At 52.7% G+C, this 25708-nt stretch overlaps 1 protein-coding gene across 5 annotated transcripts; it reads right to left on the bottom strand.

Annotated features, from left to right (window-relative positions):
- Positions 1–817: 817 nt before the first annotated feature.
- Positions 818–25411, bottom strand: FAS (Fas cell surface death receptor). Of its 5 annotated transcripts, XR_011994747.1 has the most exons (11): positions 25284–25411; positions 13289–13454; positions 8505–8642; positions 7246–7354; positions 4962–5020; positions 4745–4813; positions 4146–4255; positions 3748–3812; positions 2925–2949; positions 2009–2323; positions 818–1793 (listed from the first exon to the last, which is right to left on the bottom strand). XR_011994747.1 is itself a non-coding variant. In XM_072723600.1 (10 exons), the coding sequence occupies exons 1-9, from the start codon at positions 25311–25313 to the stop codon at positions 2934–2936; spliced, it is 762 nt and encodes a 253-aa protein (XP_072579701.1). In that variant the 5' UTR covers positions 25314–25411; the 3' UTR covers positions 818–2323; positions 2925–2933. The 5 variants fall into 5 exon arrangements, 4 of the variants coding, with proteins under 4 accessions (XP_072579701.1, XP_025870567.1, XP_072579700.1 ...); XM_072723600.1 differs by having other exon boundaries at positions 818–2323; XM_026014782.2 differs by lacking the exon at positions 4146–4255.
- Positions 25412–25708: the final 297 nt, after the last annotated feature.

Raw genomic sequence — 25708 nt, 5'->3', positions numbered from 1 at the left:
CTGGGGGGGCTCAGGGAGTCCGACAACGCAGTACCCTCCTGCAGGCAGGGTCCTCCAGAGAAGCACGAGGTCCTCCAGGGAGGGGGGTCAAGGGCTGGGAGGAGGGGGCCCTCAGGGAAGAGGCCAGTGATGACCAAGCACACGCAGGGCAACGTCCCTGAGGGCCAGGCACTGCGAGCCGGGAACCTGCAGCTGCCGCAGGGACGGGAGACGCCGAGGGGCCCGGGGCCTGGGTGACCAGACCCAGGAGGTGGCAGGGCTAAGGCGGCCACGGGGTCGGGGCGGGGCGTGCCCCACGGGACCCGCCGGGCCTGACACTGCAGCCCCAGCCCTCTGCGGCCCCAACGGCCCGCGCTCAGGTGTGCTCTTAGCATCAACAGGGCACACGCCAGCTCCTGAAGGCTTGTCTGCAAAACAGAGGCAGCCGCCTCCTGGGACTCCACACCACCGGGAACACTTCGGGATCACGGGTTAGATAGGACATATTACTAAAGTCAAAGCTGGGGCTCCTGGGCGGCTCCGCCTATGAAGCCTCTGCCTTGGGCTCAGAGTGTGACCTCCCCCGCAGGGAGCCTGCTTCTCCCTCTGCCAGGGTCTCTGCCCCTCTCTCTCTGTCTCTCTCATGAATAAATAAAATCTTTAAAAAATAAATAAATAAATAAATAAATAAATAAATAAATAAATAAATAAAATCTTAGAAAATAAATAAAAAGGAAGTATTTTCTGAGACCCAAGAGAGAATTGGAGATACATAAACAGGTCACAGAGAAACAAAAACAAAATGTGAGCCCCCACCAAAAAAACAGACATCAGCAGAAACGCCGAAAACATGATTTTAATTAAATATTTTCTATTTCCAAACATTAAGCTCTTTTGATGGTCGTAAATCCTACTTCGGTTTGTCTCCATTCTCGATTCCCGTCTGTATAAATATAAATAGTATTTACTGATTCACATTTGACACAAAATTCCAGATGTGTTTAAATGGGAAAGTGAGGGGGGTGCAGTGGGAAGGGCCCCTGGCTGGGGTCGGAAGCTGCGGACAGTCACCGGGGCCACCGTGAACCCTGGAGGGGAGTCCCCCTTGCTGGGAGGCAGCGAGCGAGGACCCGAGGGGGCGGCTGAGCGGGCTCCCAGGACCGGGACACCCGGAGCGGCGGCGGCGTGAGCCCCGGTGGCTCCGCGGCCCGACAGGCTCCGCTGCCTCCACAAAGGGCCAGTCGCCTCCGAGCCCGCGGCACTTTCCCGGGGCGGCCCTGGCGGCCGGTGGGTCCAGTGTGCTTCTCAGGCAATGCTTTGCGGGGGGCACAAGGGCTGCACCCCCAAGAGCGTTCCTTGTGGGAATGCAATGCTGCGACATCAGAGGGAAGTGGGTCAGCTTGGCCCGGGGCAGGGGCGAGCACGCGGAGGACACCCAAGCATCCTCTGTGCGAATTCCAGACCGGAGCACGTCACACCAAGATGCCCAGAATCTGCGCAGAGATCTTCAGGACAGAAGCTTAGCAGGTTGCGGCGAGCTGTGCACTGAGCTCCCCGGGGCTGCTCCTCCCCGAGGTGCCAAGGCCACAAACACGCTCCCATCCCGAGGGTCGCGGGACCGGGCGGCACAACAGGGACGGGCGAGGCTGTGGCCGGCCCGGCGGGCCACTGTGGGTCGGGACAGAATCCACCCCACACCCTCGGACACCAGAGCATGTTCCTATCTTTTGTCCTTTGCACACGTCCCTACACACGCGACTCTGAGCCACGTCTTCCCCCGCAGCGCCAAGTCCGATCCACGCCACCCTCGGGACCTGCAAGCACATGAGCCCGAGAATCAACAGACGCAACGAAAACTCCAGGAATCCAGCAAACGCAGACCTTAGCTCCCCACGGAGGGAACGAAGGGCGCAGGGCGGCCCCGTGCACAGCGGGGAAGAAGCGGCCCGGACGCCGGGCTCTGCCCCCACGGGCGCATACCCGGGCCTCGGTACCCGTTTTCCGCTTCTGGCCAGGCTGGCGCTTTTACCTTCACGCCCGAAGTCTCCACTTTCAAGCTAACTGGCAACGTCCTTCTGGATCGTTTCCTGAATCCTCTCCGCCAGCGCGCGAAGATGGGCTTTTCTGAGGCCTCTGATTAAGGTGTGATACGCGCCCCTCCTCCCATGCACCTGGTACCAGTGACGCAGCAGTTGCACCTTCTGCTCCGCTGTGTCCTGCAGGTTGTCATTCTTGATCTCGTCTATCTTGGCTTCGTTGATCCCGTTCTTCCGAACGAATTCCCTGACCTGTTTTATTTTCATTTGTTCAGCGATGCCGATGATGTATTTGCTCAGGTCGATGTCTGAAAGGCAGGGGACAGTCTCTGACAACGCGTCCTGCTGAATGCAATTATCGCCATTGAGAACTATGCGGATCCCTCTGCTCCTAGTGCTGGGGACACCAGTTAAGTCCCAGAAATGGGGAGCACTGGCCCGCGTGGGGGACACAAAGCCAGAAACCCGTCTGAGCCCCCAGCCCGACCCCTCCTGGGCCCCCAGTAATTTGCTCACAACAGGGCAAGATGTACGAGGGAGGAGGCCTGGAAGAGATGCCCGCTGACATTCTTAGGATGTGCCGACCCGTGACCCAGAGACCGGGAGGCGGGCAACGACCCGGGGACCTTGTCTGTGACTCGCAGGCCAAGCAGCCCTGGGCGGAGCCCCAGACGCCGCGTCCCACTCCTGAGCCTCAGGACCGTGTCCACTGCACCCGATTCACTTCTAACTATGAGCATTAGTTACACGGCGGACCCGCCGATAAGCGCTCGGCGCCGAGCAGAAAGGCCTGTGAGCTCGAGGAAGGGCGGGAACACGTCCCGGAACCAGCAGTGTCAGTCTACCCCGAAGTCAGCCCGTTACCTTCGAAGGAAGCGTCTCCGTGCAATTACAGGACGGGAGCCTTACCTGCAAAGTTTATTGGTAGCACTTCCTGGGGGAGACAAAAAAAAAAAAATGGAAAGAACATGATAAATAAGATTATATTTATAACAGTCTAAATCTGATTGTCTAATTCGTCCTTAACCCTGAAGGAAATACAGCCAGTAGCACGATGCACAGAATCAGCTAAACTGTATCCTTAAAAAGGATTCTTTTCCCATTGAAATTTTTATTCTGCAAAGTTCCAGCTTTGCCAGAAACTAAGGTGTGTGAGCTTATCTTTTATGCAAAGAATCAAAGGGATTCACGGAATTTGCCGAGACGACTTTTCATACAGACTTGAGAAAATAACATAATGAACATAATTCTCAATTTTTCTTTTTTTTTCAAATTTTCTCTACAGCAACTATTCTTTTTTTTTTTTTTTTTTTGACATGTCAAAACGGTAGAGTAGTTCAAAGAGCCCTGGCCCCAAGCAGAAATCATTGCTCATCGAGTGAACTGCTTTCTCTCCCAAACGTATCTTCCGAGATTTGAAACGCTTTGCTCTCACACTGGAGAGAGAAGCGGCGAAGCGCGGTCCGCGGGGCCCGGGTGGCGCGTGCATCCCTACGGTCACACCAGCACAGGACACAGGCTCGGCCCCATCCCGCCGCCAGCTCCCACGGCGTGTGCGTCTCACGCCCGGTTAATTCGTCCTCGTGTGAGCTGTGTGGGAGCCTCCTGTCAACCGGGCGCCGTTCCCCACGTCCCGACCCAGGCCCACAAACTCTCGATAAATACAAATAAAAAGCCGGATGGCCACTTTCTCTAGTTTCTTAAGGAAGCGGGTGTACATTCCAACACCTACAGTAGGAGGGGACGGTGTGGGTCCCAGGGTGACATTCCCTTTTGTCCTGCGCCGTTTGAACAGCCCTGGAAGATCAAAGAAACTTCTATCAGGCTCCGGTCCCAGCCTTGGAGGAAGCCCCTAGGACACACCATCCCACCAAGGAGAGGGTGACGCGGAAGGACGGAGGCACCGGCGCTCCAGGGTCCCACCCCACGAGGCCAAACATTCTCGAGACATGTCACGTCCTAACTGAGCCGCCCCGTGAGCACACCGGCCTCGTCAGAATGACGTAGGGCACGGCCACCGCTGCCCCCTTCACCGGGACGGACGTGGCAGGCATGAGGCAGACGCGGGAGCCACAGGGCGTGGAACGTTGGATTCCGCGGCCTGGAATCCAAGTCATTAAAACTTGTCACCTCTCCGTGCTTTATGAGTGATTCCGAGCGACCTTCGATGGCGATCACGATCATGCCCAGGCGGGGCTCACCTGTTGGCTTTACTATAACCCTCGCGTTAACTCCATTGCCTTGGTGTTGTAAGTTAAGGGGCAGAAATAAATTAAAAAATCCTCAAAAAATTAAATAAATAAATAAATAAATAAATAAATAAATAAATAAATAAAAACCCAAAGACTGTGGCGTTTGACCCAGGGACAGGGGGCACAGAGCACGGAGGTGTCAGGTGTCCCCTGCCTCTTTCCCAGGAAGATCCTGCCTCCCGTGGGGCCCTCGGTGAGTATGCAGGGATCACTTCTGATCCTCGGTCAACCCTCGTCCATAATGAGGACGGGACCTTCCACCCCCTCCGAGCTCCAGGATAACTGCTCAAACACAGCAGCTGGCGGACGGTACCACCTAGTTCTCAGCACCTGGCAGGGGTGCGGTTAGGGCCAGTGCTTAACGTGAGAGCTACCCGCCCGGCGGGAGCCGTCTCATGGGAAGGACACGGGGGAATTCTGGTGAATTCTATTTCCCAAGTGATTTCAATGTGTGGTCTGAACAAAGTAAGCACTTACACCAGCACACGAGCGCAGACGTCAGAATCGGGATGAGGACGCAAAACCACAGGTATCCGGAGCTGGATCCTGTAGGAGCCACATTGAAGAGCGAACGTGAGCACAGGCAACCCGGGAGGGAGACCGAGTGCGGGACTCCCAAAGAGTAAAATTTCTTCATATTTTTGACAGCAGGGATGAGAGAAAGGAGGACATAGTCATAAAGAGAAATCATGACCTTCTTCACATTTGGTGTCGCTGGTCGGTGTGCACCTCTCAAGGATTCCATGTTCACACCTAAAAAAACAACACACAAAGGAACAGGGATGCCTGGGTGGTGCAGCCGCTTGTGTCCCACTCTTGATTTTGGCTCAAGTCATGATCACTGGGTCACAGATCGAGCCCCACATCGGGGTCCCACACTCAGCTCGGAGGTTGTTGGGGTTCTCTCTCCCTTGGCCCCTGCCCCCCACCACGTGCACGTGCACATGTGCATACACCCCCCCACACACACACACTCTCTCTCTCAAAATGAATAAATAAAATTAAAAAAAAAAACAGGAAATTTTAAAAAGCTTGGGGGGCGGACTCCTTGACCACCTGCAAGGACACCACACTGTAAATCCAGGGCCATTTTAGTCATCTTTGCATCTCCGGCAAACATACCCCTCCCCCCGGGTATTGCTAGATTAGCATCTAAAGCTGGTACAAAAAAAAATTAAATAAAAAAATAAATAAAGCTGGTACAAATTCATAACATAATTTGGATGTTTGGACAAGAAATATCCTAGAGTGACTGTGCTTGTTGTTAAGATATCAAGAGTTAAAGGAAGGTATGAAAATATTGATAAATTGGAAAAAGGATGAAACAGACAAAGATCTAAAATTGGTAGCAAATGGGGCGCCTGGGGGGGCTCAGCGGTGGAGCGTCTGCCTTCGGCCCAGGGCGTGACCCCAGGGTCCCGGGATTGAGTCCCACGTCGGGGTCCCCGCAGGGGGCCTGCTTCCCCCTCTGCCTCTCTCTCTGTCTCTCATGAATAAATAAATAAAATCTTTAAAAAATAAAATAAAATTGGGAGTAAAAAATTATTTAAAAAGTAATAAATTGGGAGTAAAATAAAAAATAAAATTGGGAGTAAAGCAATGTTCTTAAAGTCATAAACTGCAAAAAACTATTTCAAAACAGTCCCATTGAACAATAAAATGACGGGTCGACAGCCCTGCCCTCGACCCTGCTCAGCAAGCCTACCCAGCCTGCGCTCAGGTGTCCCCTGGTGGGCAGGACACGTGGGAGGAAACCCTCGGTATCTGAGCACGAAGGTCAGACTGGCTCAGCCCTGCCCCAACTCCACGTGCCTGGCGAGTCACCTAATCCCCGTGAGCCTGTTAGCTCACCGATGACAAGGAGTCAACATGATAACAAGGAGGTTCCAGTGTTTGAGATTACCAGGGACTTAGAACTATTACTATAGCCGACCCTTGAACCACGTGGGGGTTGGGGCCCTGACCCTCCCCTCTGTCCCCACATAGTTGATGATCCTCAAGTAGCTGCTGACGCCCCCGAAGCGGAACCTCTAATACCCTACTGTCGGCCGGAAGCCTTACTGATGACACGAATGGTCGATCGACACATTTCATGTACTACATGCATTTTATACCGTATTCTTACGATGAGTCAGCTAGGGAAAAGAACATTTTACTTAAAAATCAAAAGGAAGGGGCGCCTGGCAGCTCAGGCAGGTAAACATCTGACTCTTGCTTTTGGCTCAGGTCATGATCTCGGGGCCGGGAGATGGAGCCCTACGGCTCTGTGCTGGGCCTGTGCTGGGCGTGGAGCCTCCTTGGGCTTCTTGCTCCTTCTCCCTCTGCCCCTCCTCCCCGCCTATTTACGCTCTCTCTCTGTCAAAAACATAACAAAATAAAATAAAATACATGATAAGGAAGAGAAAATACATTTACAGTGCTGCACTTATTGAAAGAAATCCACTTATAAGTGGACCTGCACAGTTCAAACCCATGTGGTTGAAGGGTCAACGTATTGTTATTATCGTTATTCTCATACATTAGTCCCTCCCCCATGGTCCCTACTCGTCCCACCATCGTGAGGCCCTCCCAGACCTGGGGGCCTAGAGGTATTCAATAAACGTTTGGAGACTGGATGCTTGAACGAACCAGTAGTTGTCTAGTGGCTTGGAGGCAGAGCAAGACTAGAAGCCAAATCCTTGACTCTCAGCCAGTGTTGCTTCCCCCCCCAGGATGACATGGTCTGTCAAGGTACATCTAGCACCTTGATCAAAGAAAGATCCCTGGGTGGCGCAGCGGTTTGGTGCCTGCCTTTGGCCCAGGGCGCGATCCTGGAGACCCGGAATCGAATCCCACGTCGGGCTCCCGGTGCATGGAGCCTACTTCTCCCTCTGCCTGTGTCTCTGCCTCTCTCTCTCTCTCTCTGTGACTATCATAAATAAATAAATAAATAAATAAATAAATAAATAAATAAATAAAAAAGAAAGATGAAAACTTACGTGCTACATGGGTTGCAGTGTTCGCACGGAGAGACGTCACAGTAGAAGTTTGGTTTACATCTGCACTTGGTATTCCGGGTCTGAGTACAGTTTCTTTCCACTTCTAAGCCTAGAAAGCCAGTTTGCAGACTATTAGTTACAGCAGCTGATGAGCAAGGGCCGCGAGAGAAAATTCGCGATCTACCCTTACGTCAGCACACCTTCTGCAACACATAGGTAGCGTTCACCTGCAAAAGAGGCAACCCCAGGTGAAGCAGTTGAAATCACTGGGCAGGGTTTGAAGAGGACAGACAGACAGTCCAGCAACCAACATAGCCCCACTTTTGCTGGAAGGGTTGCCCCGTTCCTGTACACCCTGGCTACTTAGGGCATGGCTCGTGCACCCACCTTGGGGGGTGGGGTCGTGATCTCAGGGTCCCAGAATCGAGCCCCGTGTCATGCTTCCAGCTCGGGGGCAGCAGGGAGTCTGCCTCTCCCTCTCCCTCTGCCCCTCCCCTACTCATGCTTGCTCGCTCTCTCTTGCAAATAAATACATAAAATCTTAAAAAAAAAAAAAAAGGAAATGCAGAGTATCAGGCCCTAGTCAACACTTAGTGAGACCAATCCCAAAGCCCTTGCTTAGAGATTCTGATTTAATTGCTCTGAGGTGGGACCTAAATGTGAACATTTTTCATAGTTCCCTGTGTGATCCTAACATACAGCCAGGGTGGAGAAACATTGCTTTAGGGCCCAAAAAGGGACAAGAAAAGCTTTATGTCCTGGGATTTCTTGATATGAAATGAAACTAGGGAGTTTTTCTGTTACATCTGGATCCAGGCTCTCATGATAGATTGAGGCATCCATAAAAATTCCGGTCCTCAGTTAGAATTAATCAGGACAAAACAGATCTCCAAAGGGGAGGGAGCCTCCGCCTCCCACCCACCTCTTGGATTCCTGTCCTTGTATCAGAAGGCTCCTGAGCTCTTGCCGGCTATACCAAGAACACAAATCAAGGCAGGAAAACAAAATTTACACACCTGTTCACCAGGTTCATATTTCATCATTCTGGGAAAATTGCCTAGATTTGATACGCAAATGTCTAGACTAGTGATTAGCTCGGTACCTGGCGCTGCTTCACTCCAGCCAGCTCCATCCTGCCCACTCCCATATGCCAACCCGGCACCGGAGTAGTTCCCAACCTCAAAACCTCAAAGTGCATTATACATGGCTCTACATGGAGTGGCACTACCGGCCTTTCTGATGGCTTCAAAGACACTTACCATGCTCTCCATCGCAGATTCCACATCTCCTGCATTTAGGAGACAAATGCGTCTTGTCTGTGTACTCCTCCCCTTCTTGGCAGGGCACACAGTGTGATTTACCCGCATAAGACGTGCAGTCACTTTCCTTCCGTGTGCCTGCCCAAGAGAAAAATGGAGGCGGCGTTTGAACACAAGGTGATGTGCAACAGCGTGGGAGATATGCAGGGGTGACGAGGAGCGGGAGTCAGAGTCGTCAGACTAATGGTATAGAAACACAGTGGCGGGCGGGGGGGGGGGCAGTCATCATAAAAATCATGTCAACACACGGGAAGTCTCCCAAGACGATAGCCCAAAGAGTCACCCAACAACTGTGCCTACAGACACCGGAGGATGAGCTACACTATTTTTAATGCACGGAATGACCACATGCACAGAAGCCTATAGTAACTTTCTTGCAAAGGGGGCAGAGGTTCACATCCATTCCTCTTTCTATTTTTTTTTGCCATTCAGGCACAGAGTGTGTTTTGATGGGAAGGCATGAGCATATCTATAACAAAATTTGCTATGGAGGTTTGTTGTCTTAATTCACACGATTATAAGTAATACTCACATTTGCTTTACTTTTCAAATAAAGCGAGTCATTGTATTGGTGTCAGGAAGCCTTGGATGACAATGCTTTATGCTGAAACTTCACTTATTTGGCAAGTGTCTATTAAATGCCTATTGTGGGTCAGGCCCTGTCAGGAGCCAGAGATCCTGCAGGAAATATGACAAAGTCTAGGTCTCCGAGGGCTTCGCGTTTCCAGGGAGGACGCAGGCAATGCCTGGACCAATCTATGATGTCAAGTGGTGGTATGTGCCTTGGGGATTAGGGCCAGGAGACGGAGGGTGAAGAAGAAAGAGACAGAAAGCACGAAGGAAAATCTAAGAGGAAAGTATGGCTAGTGGCTCTGGTTATTCTTGGTGTAACTAATTAAAAAGAATAGGCCGAGTCTAATCGGCCCCACACGTTTGCTCCTTCCTGGGCACACGACGTTCTCAATAACCTCACAGCATTCTTTTTAAGAAAACAAAATACTACATAAGCAAATCATGAGATGGAGACAGGTGCGATATTGTGCAGTCAACAAAGAAAACAAAATGAATTCTGAAAACCCGGCACCAAATTCAAATACCATGCGTTGGGGCTGTGGAACATCACGGCAATGTCTGAGAGCGCTGAGCCAAAGAACAATTTTGTCGAATTTTGCTGGTTTGCCAGTAGTATTATCGTGGTTTCTAGACGAATTGGCCCCTTTAAAGAATTACCCTGCAGAACACGCCTAGCACAATGCCTACCGCACGACCATAAACACGGGGTTTTCTCTCCTCCAACGTACACAACCCAAATTTATCAAAATATCAAAAATGAGTGGTTGTTTTGGGTTTCTTTAGTAAATTTGTTTTAGTTAGAGAGACAAAGCGTGAGTGAGCGGGTTGGGGGCAGGAGAGAGACTCTCAAGCAGACTCCTCGCTGAGTGCGGAGCCCAGCGCGGGGCTCGATCTCATGACCCTGAGATCACAACCTGAGCCGAAATCAAGAGTTGCTGCTTCACCCACTGAGCCACCCAGGCGCTCCTATTGTCTTGAAAAATGAGATTTTAAAATACATTTGTTTCTAAAATAAAAAATAATAAAAAGTAAAAATATATAAATAAATAAATAAATAAAATAAATAAAAAATAAAAATAAAAATATAAAATTAAATTAAATTAAAAATAACAAAAAATAAAAAATAAAAATAAATAATAAAATAAAATAAAAATAACAAAAAATAAAAAATAAAAATAAATAAAAAATATAAAATAAAAAATAATAAATAAAAATAAATAAAAAATAAAATAAAATTAAATTAAAATTAAAAAATAATAAAAAATAAAAAATACATTTGTTTCTGAGCATAATAGAACCTGGAAAAGTTAGGGGAGGGTAGGAGCAATTCCATATCAACCGCTGCGGGAGCGTCACGGTTATCTTGGTGCATCCACGTGGGGACCCCGTACACGTGGGAGTATACGCAGGTGTGCCACGTGTGCCGTGTGCCCCAGAATCCTTCTTATTGGGTAAGGTGGGTGATAAGCACTTGTCGATCAAGTAATCAGAACTGTTGGTTCACCTAGGGTATCATCGAAAACCATACTGTGAATATTTTAATCAGCGAAATATAACTGAGTGATTATCGGCCAGCCTTGCAGCGAAGGAGAGAGTAATACGCATTCCAGATTCTTCCTCATGTAAGTGACCTTCATAATGCCTCCTTCCTGTTTTTCTTTGTCTTCCCTCCTCCCTGCATCCTTCTTTGTCTCCCTCTCTCCCTTCTTTCCTTGCTTCCTCTCTTTCTGATGGAAAAATCCCTTCCAGGTACCAATAATTTATATGAAAGGCTTTCAAGGGGTCGGTGATTTTTTTTTCCCATTGATTCTGACCTCCTCTCATTCACCAACAACTCCGTTAGCAGCTCATCCCGAATTAAATCCTCCAAACATGCAAATGAGTTTTCACAGAAGTAGGAATCTGTCTTTTCTCTGTATTTGTACAGCATTGGCTCATATAATAGTTCGTTAAATTACATATTAATTCCACAATACCAACGAGCATAAAGACCTGGAAGCAGCTGGAAGAGCGACGAGCCTACAGCCCCACAAGAGGGACCAGGAGCAGGAAGCGGGTTAGTGTGTGCCGAGCACCCCAGGGCGCTGGAGCGTGGAGCAGGGTCCGTGAATCCAGCAGGCAGGTGGGCTAGTGACCCCTTTGGGGGGCTCCGGGGCGCTCCCATCAGGGAGCGTCTGACTCCTGGTTTTGGCTCAGGTCGTGAGCTCAGGGCTGTGGGATCGAGCCCCGCGTTGGGCTCCACACTGGGCGTGGCACCGGCTCTGGATTCTCTCTCTCCCTCACCTGCCCCCACCCCAGAAAAGAAATTCCTTTGGGGAATTTATACATTGAGGCTACGTCAGAAAACATGACATAGTTGATGGAGACATTCCAACTCGTGAAGACTCCAATTCCCCCAAAACAATCCAAATCCCTGGGTATCACAACGGAACATCATGCGTACATTTTCCTTGACTTCTGACTACTTTTGAATACGTGTCCCCCATAACCCTGCTGCATCAGTAGGCATGAACGGTTTCAAGTCTTGGGCCCACCTATCTGAATTTCTTTCTTAAAGGGTTCCAACGACTTACATTCCAATTGTGGTTTATGAGGGTTCTTATCTCAAAGGCAAACCCACCAGGGCTGAAGGCACGTCTTAAGTGAAAATTTTTTAAAAATGCAAAATAAAAGAAAAGCAAACAGACACAAATCCTTGGCAGCTTGATGGGCAAAGCATATTGATTTTGTTTGAACTGACATTTTAAGTTCTAAAAATATGAAGGAGGGCAGCCCGGGTGGCTCAGCGGTTTAGCGCCTGCCTTTGGCCCAGGGCATGACCCCGGGATCCTGGGATCGAGTCCCACGTCAGGCTCCCTGCATGGAGCCTGCTTCTCCCTTTGCCTGCATCTCTGCCTCTCTCTCTCTGTGTCTCTCATGAATGAATGAATGAATAAATAAATAAATAAATAAATAAATAAATAAATAAAGGAGGATCTTAGCTCCTGGACAAATAGATGGTGCCTGGCAAGTTATAAGAAAGCCAGGGAGCCATTCCAGATTCCTCTCCAGAGGAGAGTACACGTGAATAGGTTTAAGTATGAATGGGCTGGATGGCAAGGCAGAGCTTCCCTGAGGGTCACTAACAACTGGACGGGGGGCCTTGCAAGGGGGCCGGTAGGATCTCCGCACATAGGCCCTGAGCCATTCGGCTGCTGGGGGCCCCACAACCTGCTGCCCACGGCCCCGCGGCAGCTCCCACGGGCCTTCCCCGGACGTCCCTGTCCCACTTCACAGCGCAGCAGAGACGCCGACACCGCGAGCTGGTGCCAACTCGGCTCCAGCTGCAGGAAAGGGCCGCTCGACGACACTTTGTGAAACGTCCCATCTGCTCCTGTTCGAAGGATTTCCGATCGGAGATTGGTTTGCATTTCAAACCGCTGGGGTTAAAAGACCGTTGGGTTTGCGCCCATTGCTCTTCTAGCTCGTCTAGTTTCAGCTGCAAAAAATGCAAATGCATTTTGCAGGCTTCAGAGACCTCCTGATTGAGGGGAATTGCCAGATCCACCTCCTGAGGGTGGGTGGAGGTCCTTCACTGTCAGAGATCCACCTCCTGAGGGTGGGGGTCCCTTGTTGTCCGAGCTCCAGCTGCGAGGATATATTTAATCAGTTCTGTTGTGAGAAGCTTGAAATTCCGTCTTCTCTCGCCACTGAAAAGTGGAGCTAAAGCGAGAGATATTAAAAAAAAAAAAAAGGGACGCCTGGGTGGCTCAGCGGTTGAGCCTCTGCCTTAGGCCCAGGGCGTGATCCTGGAGACCCAGGATGGAGTCCCATGTCGGGCTCTCTACATGGAGCCTGCTTCTCCCTCTGCCTGTGTCTCTGCCTCTCTCTCTCTCTCTCTCATGAATAAATAAATACATAAAATATTTAAAAAAAAAAGAGAGAGAGAAAGCCTCTCCCTCCAGGGGCACCCGTCACCTGTGAATGTCCTGTCCTCGCGTCCACAGCAGCCACGCAGGAAAGAGGTGAACAAACCCGTTTCGGGAAGGTAATTTCCTAGTTGTTGTTTCTTTCCCCTGATAACGTCCTAACGCAGGAGGACCAAGCGCCGGAGGAGCAGTGACCCCTCCTGAGCCCGATGCTCAAGCTGCCTTGGGGGTCTGCGGACTCACCAGGAGGACACGCATCACAGCACAGGCTGTTCCCGTGAAGCGGGTCTTCCCAGCACCTGACGTCTCCCATGGTGACGTTCCTACCCGATCTCAACACTTTGTAGCTGAGGCCGGTCACTTGAGCCTTCACCCCCCTGGGCCACAGTCCAGCGATGGAGGCGAGCGTCTGCCAAGGAAAAGCAGAAGAGCTGCAGTGAGTGGGGCGAGGCCACCGGGGAGCAGGTGTAGGGCGGCACCTGCGGCTGCACCTGCCGACACCCACGGCCCCACGCACCCAAGCACCCCAGGAAGAACATTGTGGATGGGAGGGAGGGCTGGGCCCTGGGATCCGAGGGGACCCTGGCTGCCACCCCCGCGTCGCTGTGGGCAGAGGCACCCGGACTCCCCGAGTCTCTGTTCCCTCATCTCTTTTTTTTTTAAGATTTTTTTTTAAATTTATTTACTCATGAGACACACACAGAGAGAGAGAGAGACAGAGAGAGGGGCAGAGACACAGGCAGGGGGAGAAGCAGGCTCCATGCAGGGAGCCCGATGCGGGACTCGATCCCGGGTCTCCAGGGTCACGGCCTGGGCTGAAGGCAGCGCTAAACCGCTGAGCCACCGGGGCTGCCCTATTTTTTTTTTAATTTTTTTTTTACTGGAGTTCAATTTGCCAACTGAGCATGACACCCAGTGCGCATCCCGCCAAGTGACCCCCTCAGTGCCCATCACCCTGTTCCCTCATCTCTAAAGTGGAAACGGAAAAAAAATTAAAAAATAAAATAAAATAAAGCGGAAACGGTCGCCTCCTCATGGGTCTGCTGGGATCATAAAAGCCCTGCAGCTCCGCGCAGAAGACGCAGGCGCCCGGGGCACCGCATGGTTATTATGTTGTTATTATCACTGTCATCGCCATGAAGCTCTAGCGAGGAACAAGAGAACAAAGAAGGAAAAACCAAGAAAGTTCAAAACGACTTCAGGGAGGTCATGGAACCAGCTGATCCTCGACTGCGACCCACAAGTGGCCAGAGCGCGCTCCGTCTTGAAGGGTTATTATGAGGATAAAAAGTGATAATTTTTCCCAAACCCGGTGCTTGGGTTTTTATCTCTTCTTGTTTCATGATGTGACATGTTTTATCTCTTCCCATTTTATAAAGCGACCACGGAATATGCAATTGGGTTGCAAGCCTGTCTGGTTAACCAACCCCACAATGACTCAGCTAGGATTTTCTTCACGTTTTGCTCAGAAAAAAAGGTGAACTTCTTTCGGGGGGGAAACCAAGCTGTAGTCTATTTTGGGTCCCTTCCACAGATAAAAGCTTATCAGTCTAAGCAATACTGTGTCAGAATTATCTGAGTTATCGACTAGAATTTCTTAGAAAAATGAGCCCTTTAAGACGTATGGAAGCATTTGGGGGCGGCCTCTGATGGATTCTTCTCTCTGGTTTCCTAAGTTGCTTTTGCTTTTCTTTTTTTTTTTTTTTTTGGTCTAACCATAAACATAAATAATCTCTCGTTTTAGGTGGAATATGTAGTCTATTGTCAAACATCACAAATAATTTTAAGTATTAGTTCTGAGGATTTTTGTTAAGACCCTTGCTCATGGTTTTTATGGCACATATTTTTTTCCCCTATTTTAAGGTACAGTAATAACACTAGCATCTTCCAAGTCGAGAGAACTAAATGTTCTTCATGTAGAAACCACTGCCACGGGCGCTCCTGCCTCTTCCCTCCTAGCCCTTCCCCCTCTGTCACTAAGGCCTGTATCCCCTTCAGGTCACAGGTGTCACGGGACCCCCAAGGACGGAGGGGTGAGGGAGATGTGGTTGCCTGCCTCTATTCCGGATGGATGTCTGCAAAAATGCATTCCTAGGGCCCCCAGGGGGCTCAGCAGTGGAGTGCCTGCCTTTGGCCCAGAGCGTGACCCCGGGGTCCCGGGATCAAATCCTGCATCAGGCTCCCTGTATGGAGCCTGCTTCTCCCTCTGCCTCTCTCTCTCTCTCTTTCTCTGTGTCTCTCATGAATAGATAAATAAAATCTTAAAAAAAAAAAAAAAAAAAAAAGCATTCCTAACATTCAGTCTTCCAAGAGGGAAAGCGATACCAAAGTATCAAGAAAATATGTCCTTGACCAGGGACACTGTCCAGCAAAAGGCAGAACTAGGACTGGCCCGAGTCCCCCAGCAGCGTTCACAGTGCTCCTTCCCTGCACCCGAGGGGCCAGAGGCCTGACCCCGGGCCCCAGCTTGCCCTCCTGTGCGTGAGCAACTATGTGTACAGGACAAGCGAGCCTGGCGCCCCGGTCACAGGGACACTGCCGAGCACACTAGCTTCCCTGCCTCTTCGGTCCAACAGACATTTCTTGAGCATCTACTATGTGCCAGGTTCTGCGACTACAAGGCAAGGAACACACTGGCTGTAAGAGAAAGTGGGTATGAAGTCTCCAAAAGCAGATTTGCCCAAGGGCAGGTTACCTGTAGTGCACTGATGGGGGCAGGGGGGCGGGCAGTTACGCTTTATATCTGCACGACTCTTATTTTTTAAAACAAGTTTGCAGTGCTGGGGGCAGCTCAGTCGGTTCGGCGTCCGACTCTTGATTTCAGCTCAGGCCACGATGGCACTTTCCTGGGGTTGAGCTCCGGGCTCGGTGGGCGGCGGCGGGGCTGGGGTCTGCTTGGGATCCTCTCCCCCTCCCTCTGCTCTTCCCCTCACTCGTGCTCACATGCTTGTTCTCTCTCTCTCTCTCTAATAAATCTTTAAAAACACGTCTGAATCTATGACCTTTGTCCAAGGCATGACACGCAACTTGGAGCAAAAGATCTTTATCAGCATCAGTCTCTCTCTCGTGGCGATGGTTCCCCACTTCTTGCTTTATCTGTGGGTCATTCGATCATCCCATTAATATCAGCTCCTCTTCTAGATCAGAGAAGAATCGCCAATGCGTAGCAACTGCATCGGGCATGCCAGGAAATAAAGACGTGATGGCATATTTCTCTAATAAAATAAATTTGCTTAAAAAAAAATCTGGGCAGCCCCGGTGGTGCAGTGGTTTTAGCGTGGCCTTCGGCCGGGGGTTTGATCCTGGAGATCCGGGATCGAGTCCCATGTTAGGCTCCCTGCACGGAGCCTGCTTCTCCCACTGCCTGTCTTTCTCTCACTCTCTCTCTCTGTCATGAATAAATAAATAAAATCTTTTTAAAAAAATAAATAAAATAAAATAAAATAAAATAAAATAAAATAAAAATTTAAAAAAAAATCTGTCCATACCTGGAAGAGACCCGTTAGTCCTGTTTGCAACAGATAATGGAACACAAGCCTCGGCACCCAAACTGAGTAGAAGCGACACCTGCCTGGGGTCCGCGACCCCACTACCGTGAAGAGGGGGTTTACAGGGACATAATAATGTTCCCCTCGTTCAACTCTGACGTCTCACCAGAAACTGAAGAAAATGGTACAGATTCAACTGCTGAAAAGCACGGAAAGCTGGAACCCGATGCTGCGGGTGCGGCTCCTGCGACCCGGGGCCCCTCTCCTGCTTGGCACCCTGATTCCACCCCGGATTCCTGAGACCTTCCAGCAAGTGCACGGTGGGGGTGCGGGGCAGGTGCGATGGGAGCTCCCCGAGGGCGAGGCAACATCCCCAGGGTCCGAAGGCAGGGGCAGGACAGCCCTCCTCAGGCGGACACCTTGCCCTGGGCTGCAGCTCAGGAGGGAGCGGGGTGCACCCGGCTGTCCCCCAAGGGTGCGGACTTGCCCAGAGCAGCCACGATGCCCAAGGGACTGCACTCTCCACGAGGCAGCCCCCCTGACTAGAAGCCTTGCACCGGCCCTGAGCCTTCGGGGCCCGCGGGTCTCGCCCATCTCTGCACGAGGAATGAAGCGGGCAGAGCCGGCTGGAGGACAGCCCCCAAGGCCTCACCACAGTGCAACAGGCTGTCCCCATTCTGGGACGGCCAAAACGGGACATCTGACATGCCAGCGAGGGTGACACCCCGTGCTGGATGAAGCCACCGGCTGGAAAAAATTGGGACTACCCTTTGGGTTGCACCAAAGAATCAGATGCCCTGAGATGAGCTAGGATTTGAAAGGAAGTAAAAAAAAAAAAAAAAATCATCACCTTTTTTTTCTGTTCTTAGTGAAGCTCAAAGCAAACAGGAAAATAATTTTTTAAAGCAGCAAATTAAAAAAAAGAAAAAAGACTCGAGGCAGTGAAACAGGCTAGCTCTTCGAACAGCAAGAATGACTAACAGCTGCCTCGAAGAGTCGGTGAAGTTTTTCTAGATTGAGCCCCGTCCTGTAAACGGCACAAGAAACGGAGCTGCGCTAATTCCGCTTGCTGGCTGGCTGACGTTTAGTTATTTAGAACCTGTGACGAAAAAGAAATTCTAACAGGACCAGTAACCAACTCTGGCACATATTTTTTTCCCCTATATTAGTGTAAAAAATAAGGAAAGAACAGTGACATTCTGTAGCAGGTGCATCAGTGAAATACAGAGAAATGAAATATGTTTTTCTACAGGAAACAGAGGAGTGAAGATCCACTCTTTCTTATTTTTTTTTAAAAAATGTGTACATAAAAAAACTGGCCTTAAGGCCAGTTTCTGGGGAAACCAGGAGAGAGCGAGCGAGTCGAGGCAGTGGGCGTAAGGGACGGGCTAGACTTCTGAGTGATCAAGCAACGATAAAGGAAAATGAGGGAATCTAGAAAATTCTACCTGGGATTAGATTTTGATTTTAGAGCTACAGTTCACAAAATAGTCTTCAGAACTGTGATAAGCCTCAGAATCACAAAAAAATAGTCTTCAAAACTGTGATAGACCTCAGAATCACAGGGAGTGATGCCCTGAAAACAACAACAACAACAAAAACGGTGCAGGTCCCACCACGGACATAAAGAATCAGGGTCCCTGAGATCATCCCTGGCAAGTTCCCAGTTCGGGGGATGCTCACCGCAGGCCGAGGACAGACAGGGGAAGACCTAGGGCAGCCGCCACCACAGTCACAGGGGAGAAGCTGCGGAGGTTTACAGACCAACAGCCTCTACGCTTCGCGTTTGCAAATCGCCAAGTCTGCTTCTTGGGGAGAAATAATGATTCCAAAAATTGGCCTGAAGGAAGAGGAGTCATCCTGGTGGAGAAAACATAATGGGAGGGCCACAGAGTCGCTGCCCAGGGGCTGGGGGCCGGAGACGCAGCACAGAAAGGGCGCCTCCTGGAAACGGGGAGGTGAGGGGAGTGGGGGCCACAAGGCGGGTGGGCCCAAGTCTTCCATTTTTCAGGAGTAACCAAAATCCTCCAACGTTTAGGGGGCAACCAATATTCAAAATAGGTACTTGTGTGTATTTACTGTACGTATCAATCCCGCGTGGGCTAAACAGACAAAACACCATAGTCTGGGGCAGTGGCTGCTCAATTTCGGAAATCAGGCCTAAATCCAATCAGACACCCATGGGAAGTCTACTTTGATCAAGGATTCTTTTTTTGGGGGGGTGGGGGGTGGCTGGAAACGGAAGCTCGGTCACCAGCAAGGGGCAAGGGCACAAGCCACACACTCTGAGCCCTCGCAGTCTCTCTCTCTCTCTCTCTTCCAAGGCCTCTGCCCTCAGAAATCAAAAGTATCGATGTTTCTCACGTCCTGCATTTGTACTGCTTCCCAGAACGCAGACGTGAGTAAATCTGGGACCTGGCATCACTGGACCGAGGACAGTCCGTCATCCACGGCTCCGTGGCCACATTCATTCTGATCCTGCAAGTTTACCCCAGTGGGCAGCTGAGCAACACCTGCAGCACAGGCTTGCTTGCCTCGGGGGGCTGCGTACAGCCGCCCAGTGAGCTGTAGTCCGATTTGGTAATTTATAAGTTACAAGGCCGGCCTTGCTCAAAATGCCCTGATTCCACACTAAATTCACGGTCATCCTTACATCCTTGGTGGAACTCGGGCCAGTCGTCCAACAGAGGCGGCTGTTTCTAAATGCCCAGGGATGGGAGCGGCGTGGCTGCACAAAGTGCGTTCCAAAACCAGAAGCAAGCAGAGCTCAAAGGGCAGAACCAGCTCATTTCCTCCTGGTGAAGGCGGAGCTGCCAATCTCACGGGGATCCATCTTTCTGTGTAGTTAGAGCTCCACTACTTCTATCTCACTTCAAAGAAAATAAAGGCTGGCAAGTAGGTGGAATTATTTGTTCCTGTTTAAGAGGCTTCATTGGGGGCAGCAGTCCAGCCATTTAAGAAGCGATGGGTGCTTTATTTTTCTTTTTAAAAGAAGGGTCTTCCAAAAAAAAAGAGAAGGGTCTTCCAGAAAACCAAAAGGATTTTCTAGCTGGTTAAATGCTGTTTTCCAACTTTTGCGAACAGATACACACAGATAAGCAAAAACAACGCAATAAATACTAAGCATTACGATACAGACACTGGTCCTACAAATAATTTTTTTTCGGGAATAAAATATAGGTAGACTCCAGTACAACTAGAAATGGTTTTGTTATGACAGTAGATCACCCAAAAAGTAATAAATAATAAATGATAAGAATTCTAGAAATTCAGGTTCACTGAATAAAAGCCTTCGCTGTACATGTATCCACTACAAACTGTAAGATTAAAGTTGTGTGTCCAAGGAGTGAGAGAAAGCAGACTATAAGTAGCACTCAACTATGGACAGGTGTGGACAAAACTAACAGGCCGTAAGTAAAACGTAAAAAAAAAAAAAAAAAAAAAAAAAAAAAATCTTGTTTTAGGTGATATACAATAAAGAATGACTATTTTTTCAAAAGTCACTGTTTGGCATCATCTGGCCAATTTCTCTACCTGTATCTACTGAAGGAGAAGAAAGAGATCCACTGTCCTCAACTTGGTTTCGACTTGCTTTTTACTTCTGGATCCACTTTTTTAGTACAGGCCCCTTTATTGGTTTTCATCACAAGGTGACCGTCTTTAGTACCTATTACAAAACATGTGCTTATTGAGGGACTTTTGGGACCTGAGATAATTTACCAAAAGACAGTTTGCTCACTAGGGGTTTTCGAGTGGGGGATTTCCTTACTCAGGTTTTTAAACATCTCTTAAGTGTTGGCTATTTTCTCCAACTGCCAGTTGTACCACAGTCATTGGCTCCCCCTCCCCCCCAGCACCCCAGCAGCATCGCCTTTCCTGCAGATGCTGAGGGTCCCACTATGGGGGTCCTTTAGAAGTAAATGACTCGTCTAGTGTCCCAAAGAGACTTGCATCCAAATCCTTGGTCTCCTTTGCCTCTCACTACTTTGCTTTCCCCCCCTTTAAACTTAGGGCAAGAAATAAAATTTATTTTCTCTAGAATAAACTCTAATCCGCCAGAGGAGACTTCCTTCATCTTACTGGAGCCGATATGGTGGCTCTGATGGGCTCCTTGTATCAATCTCATTTCTGCCTCCCAATCTTGACATCATTCGGGAGTTTTGTGTCTTTCCATCCAGGTTGGTACTGTTTTAAATTACAGTTTCGTAAATTTGCTTCATTTTAAAAACTTTTTAACTCCTCTGCGATCTAAGTAATACCTACTTTAAAAAAGTACTCATTTCATCTTTCTGAGGCTGGTTTAAGGAAAATGGTTAAATGATATAAATTAAACAACTGTTCTTTATTTTTTCCACTGAAAATCTTTCATATGATTCTTTATAAATACGTTAATTTTTTTCCCCCAAATGTCCTCTCCTTTCCCTTCAGCATAATTTTAGGACAAGTGTTCTAAGAAACGTAGAAGAAATTGGGCATCTAGTAACTTAACTGCCTGACCACAGACCTCAACAGTACATGACAAAACCTACCAGAGCCATGTGGTTAGAAAGAAAGAAAAAAAGAAAAGAAAAGAAAAGAAAGAAAAGAAGGTAGGAAGAGAGAAAGCACTGCCCACAGCTATTTCTCACACAAATTTCTAAATTATGTGATGCTTTTTCAAAAATCTCCGTTAGACATTTGTAAATTGTTTGGGGATTTCAAACTGATTTCTTGTAGGTGCCGCGGATACAACAGCTAGAAACTAGAAGAAGGAAAACGAACTCCAGGAAGGTGGGAAGAAGAGAAGCACAGGGTAAGGGACAGGGGACAGCAACAGAGGCAGGAGGACCAGGCGGACAAGGCGGAAAGGGAAAATGAGGGAGCTCCGTCCCATCTACCCCCAGCCCCCCAACATGCTACCCATCTGCTTCTGGGTTCCATGTGATTGGCAGGCCCACCCCCATTTTATTAACCTTGCAACTATTAAGTGCAAAGGTGCAAAAGCCAGTGTTTGCTGGACACACACGAGATGACATGACAGCGTGGAAACTTCTTTAATAATAATAGGGGTGAGGGGATCCCTGGGTGGCACAGCGGTTTAGCGCCTGCCTTTGGCCCAGGGCGTGATCCTGGAGTCCCGGGATCGAGTCCCACATCGGGCTCCCTGCATGGAGCCTGCTTCTCCCTCTGCCTGTGTGTGTGCTTCTCTCTCTCTGTGTGTCTTTCATGAATAAATAAATAAAATCTTAAAAAATAATAATAATAATAATAGGGGTGAGCTACTGGGCACGTGGTGGGTGCGAGGAAGGATTCTGTGTAACTACACATAAGGGTCACGTCAGGGGGGAAAAATGGAGCATAGTTTACAAAATGTAGACAGTGATTAAGTGATAGGGTTGTGTCAGATTTTTTTCAAGAGAAAGAATTATTTGTCTGCCTTTATAAATGTCATCTAATAAAACTTAAATTTCTTCAGCTCCTAGGCCATTTATTATGTAATCATAAATAAAACATATTACAGATACCAAACATATTCGGTACATACAAAGTGTTCCTGGTGTTTTAAATACAGGCCTCGCAGAAAAGTTAAACAAGTGTAGCTCTCTCTGGGCTTTGATAATTCTGCTACACTTACCATATTGCTGTCCCCAGAGCTGAGATTTTTCAAAGTAACCAACACGGCAGTACCGTGGGGGTTAAGCACAGGAAGTAAAGAGCGAGTCTGCGCTGTACAAATAGCTCAGTTTTGAATCTTGAGATTTCTCTAAGGGTTTCAAAAGGGACCCAAATATTGCATATGACTCCCAAAAGAGCCCGCCAGTTTTTCTTTTTTCCCCAATCCTTTTTTTTTCCTTTTCAAATATTTTATTTATTTATTCATGAAAGACACACAGAGAGAGGGAGAGGCAGAGACACAGGCAGAGGAGAAGCAGGCTCCATGCAGGGAGCCCGGTGTGTGGGACTCGATCCCGGGACTCCAGGATCAGGCCCTGGGCCAAAGGCAGGCGCTAAACCGCTGAGCCACTCTTTTTTCCCCAATCCTAAGACCGTTCCAGGCATCACCATCTCTTTCCTTTCAGCCTTGGGCGCAGGCTGGTGCACTTGGGAAACGGGTCTAAATCAACCCCAGCGCTGCCCCTCCCGGCAGCTGTGTGATCTCCGCTGAACCCCGGGCTCTCTGGCCTCCATTTCGGCCCCTGGAAGATGGAGATGAAGCCCCCCCTCCCCAGGGGGCTTTGACACTGGCCTCAGGTGGCACCTGTGCACCCTCCTGCACCCTGCTGGGAACTTGGGTCGGTCCCAATCAAGTGAGAACCCACGATGCTCAGGGGCCTCCGCACCCCCAGGAGGGGTCTGGGGCCGGGGGGGGCTCAGCGGTGGAGCATCTGCCTTGGGCCCAGGCCGTGACCCCGGGTCGGTGATCGAGTCCCATGTCGGGTCCCCGCATGGAGCCTGCTCCTCCCTCTGCCTGGGTCTCTGCCTCTCTCTCTCTCTCTCTCTCTGTGACTATCATAAATTCAAAAAAAAAAAGATTCAAAAAAATGAACCAAGTGTCTTCCAGGGGCCATCCAGGGGCCACCGAGCCGCAGTCGTGGCCAGGGGCTCCCGGGGGTGGCCAAGGCCCAGCTTTCCGGCAGGAGCAGAAGCCACCATGGGCCGCGGTGGAGGGGACAGGGGAAGGCTGCGGGGGGGGGGGTGGGCGGACGGGGGGGGGGGGGGGGAGAAGGCTGCGGGGGGGGCGGGCGGACGGGGGGGGGACGGGGAAGGCTGCGGGGGGGGCGGACGGGGGGGACGGGGGAAGGCTGCGGGGGGGACGGGGAAGGCTGCGGGGGGGGCGGGCGGACGGGGGCGACGGGGAAGGCTGCGGGGGGGACGGGGAAGGCTGCGGGGGGGGCGGACGGGGGGGACGGGGGAAGGCTGCGGGGGGGACGGGGAAGGCTGCGGGGGGGGGCGGGCGGACGGGGGCGACGGGGAAGGCTGCGGGGGGGGACGGGGAAGGCTGCGGGGGGGGGGCGGGCGGACGGGGGGGACGGGGAAGGCTGCGGGGGGGGCGGACGGGGGGGACGGGGAAGGCTGCGAGGGGGGCGGACGGGGGGGGACGGGGAAGGCTGCGAGGGGGGGCGGACGGGGGGGACGGGGAAGGCTGCGAGGGGGGGCGGACGGGGGGGACGGGGAAGGCTGCGGGGGGGGCGGACGGGGGGGACGGGGGAAGGCTGCGGGGGGGACGGGGAAGGCTGCGGGGCGGGCGGACGGGGGCGACGGGGAAGGCTGCGGGGGGGACGGGGAAGGCTACGGGGGGGGCGGGCGGACGGGGGCGACGGGGAAGGCTGCGGGGGGGGGGACGGGGAAGGCTGCGGGGGGGGGGGGCGGGCGGACGGGGGCGACGGGGAAGGCTGCGGGGGGGGACGGGGAAGGCTGCGGGGGGGGGGCGGGCGGACGGGGGGGACGGGGAAGGCTGCGGGGGGGGCGGACGGGGGGGACGGGGAAGGCTGCGAGGGGGGCGGACGGGGGGGGACGGGGAAGGCTGCGAGGGGGGGCGGACGGGGGGGACGGGGAAGGCTGCGAGGGGGGGCGGACGGGGGGGACGGGGAAGGCTGCGGGGGGGGCGGGCGGACGGGGGGGACGGGGAAGGCTGCGGGGGGGGGGACGGGGAAGGCTGCGGGGGGGGGCGGACGGGGGGGACGGGGAAGGCTGCGCGGGGGGCGGACGGGGGGGACGGGGAAGGCTGCGGGGGGGGGACGGGGAAGGCTGCGGGGGGGGCGGACGGGGGGGACGGGGAAGGCTGCGGGGGGGGCGGGCGGACGGGGGGGACGGGGAAGGCTGCGGGGGGGGCGGGCGGACGGGGGGGACGGGGAAGGCTGCGGGGGGGGACGGGGAAGGCTGCGGGGGGGACGGGGAAGGCTGCGAGGGGGGGCGGACGGGGGGGACGGGGAAGGCTGCGGGGGGGGCGGACGGGGAAGGCTGCGAGGGGGGGCGGACGGGGGGGACGGGGAAGGCTGCGAGGGGGGGCGGACGGGGGGGACGGGGAAGGCTGCGGGGGGGGCGGGCGGACGGGGGGGACGGGGAAGCCTGCGGGGGGGGCGGGCGGACGGGGGGGACGGGGAAGGCTGCGGGGGGGGACGGGGAAGGCTGCGGGGGGGACGGGGAAGGCTGCGGGGGGGGGCGGACGGGGGGGACGGGGAAGCCTGCGGGGGGGGCGGGCGGACGGGGGGGACGGGGAAGGCTGCTGGGGGGGCGGGCGGACGGGGGGAACGCCCCGGCCTGAGCGCGGCCCACGGGCGGCGGGAGCAGGATTCCCGGAAGGGAAACAAAAGCAGTTTCTTTTCTGTGCGGCGACGGGAAGGTAAACAGGCCTCCCGGGCGCCTTCGGCCCCAGGATAACTTTGCCCAGAAAGGTCAGGTCTGGAGCTTCAGGGTTCCCGCTGCCCCCGGGGCGCTTTCTTCCTGAATCTTTGAACTCTTGGGAAGCTGCGCCCGCGGCCGTCGCTGCCCTCCGCGGCCTCGATCCCCTCCCCGGGCTCCGTCCCCGTCCCCGGCCTCGATCCCCTCCCCCAGAGTCGGTCCCCTCCCCGGGCTCGACCCCCCTCCCCGGAGTCGATCCTCCCCGGGCTCCGTCCCTCCCCGCGCGCACCCACCCGACCCGAACCCGCGCGCGGCGGGGCACAGCGCACCTAGAGAACACCCGGGCAGCCGGTCCCCGCCAAGCGCAGCCGCCCCCGGGCAGGAGGCCGAGCGGCCCGCGCCCCCCGCGCCCGCGGGAGCCCACTCACCAGACAGCCGACGGCCCAGGCCCCCCACATGGCCGCGGGCGCTCCCGCCCGACCGCCGCAGCCTCCGCGCCCGCCGGCGCGCCAGGTCCCCGCCGCCCGCAGGAGGCCCCGCCCCGTGGCCCCGCCCCGCCCCGGCCCGCCGAGCCCCGCCCCGTGGCCCCGCCCCCGCGCCCGAGCCCCGCCCCTTTCCCCGCCCCCGCCCGTCCCGGAAGTCTCGAGCACCTGCGCGGGCGGGGCCGCGGGCGGGGGGCAGCCCGGGGGGAGGGGAGGGAGGGAGGGACGGAGGGAGAGGAGGGGAGGGGGCGGGCGTTCCCGGTGCGGAGCGTTTCCGCAGCTGCGGGCGGGCGGCGGGTGGAGGTGCGGCCCCCAAGGCCTTGCGCGCCGAGTCCAGGCGGCTCCCCCGGCCCGCGGGCGCTCAGCTGGGT

Source organism: Vulpes vulpes, chromosome 10 (genome assembly GCF_048418805.1).
Source record: "Vulpes vulpes isolate BD-2025 chromosome 10, VulVul3, whole genome shotgun sequence".
Lineage (NCBI taxonomy): Eukaryota > Metazoa > Chordata > Mammalia > Carnivora > Canidae > Vulpes > Vulpes vulpes.
Note: the sequence above shows the minus strand (reverse complement) of the source record. Positions and strands in the feature narration are given on the sequence as shown.

What these genes read in the sequence shown, in the direction of transcription:
- FAS (XM_026014782.2), bottom strand. Translation starts at nt 25,313, where the DNA reads ATGTGGGGGGCCTGGGCCGTCGGCTGTCTG. An exon ending in CGACACCAAATGTGAAGAAG is followed by an intron (nt 4,814 to 4,961) that starts GTCATGATTTCT and finishes TGGCTCCTACAG; the next exon opens with GATCCAGCTCCGGATACCTG. An exon ending in GTCTGCGCTCGTGTGCTGGT is followed by an intron (nt 3,813 to 4,744) that starts GTAAGTGCTTAC and finishes TTGATCTTCCAG; the next exon opens with GGCTGTTCAAACGGCGCAGG.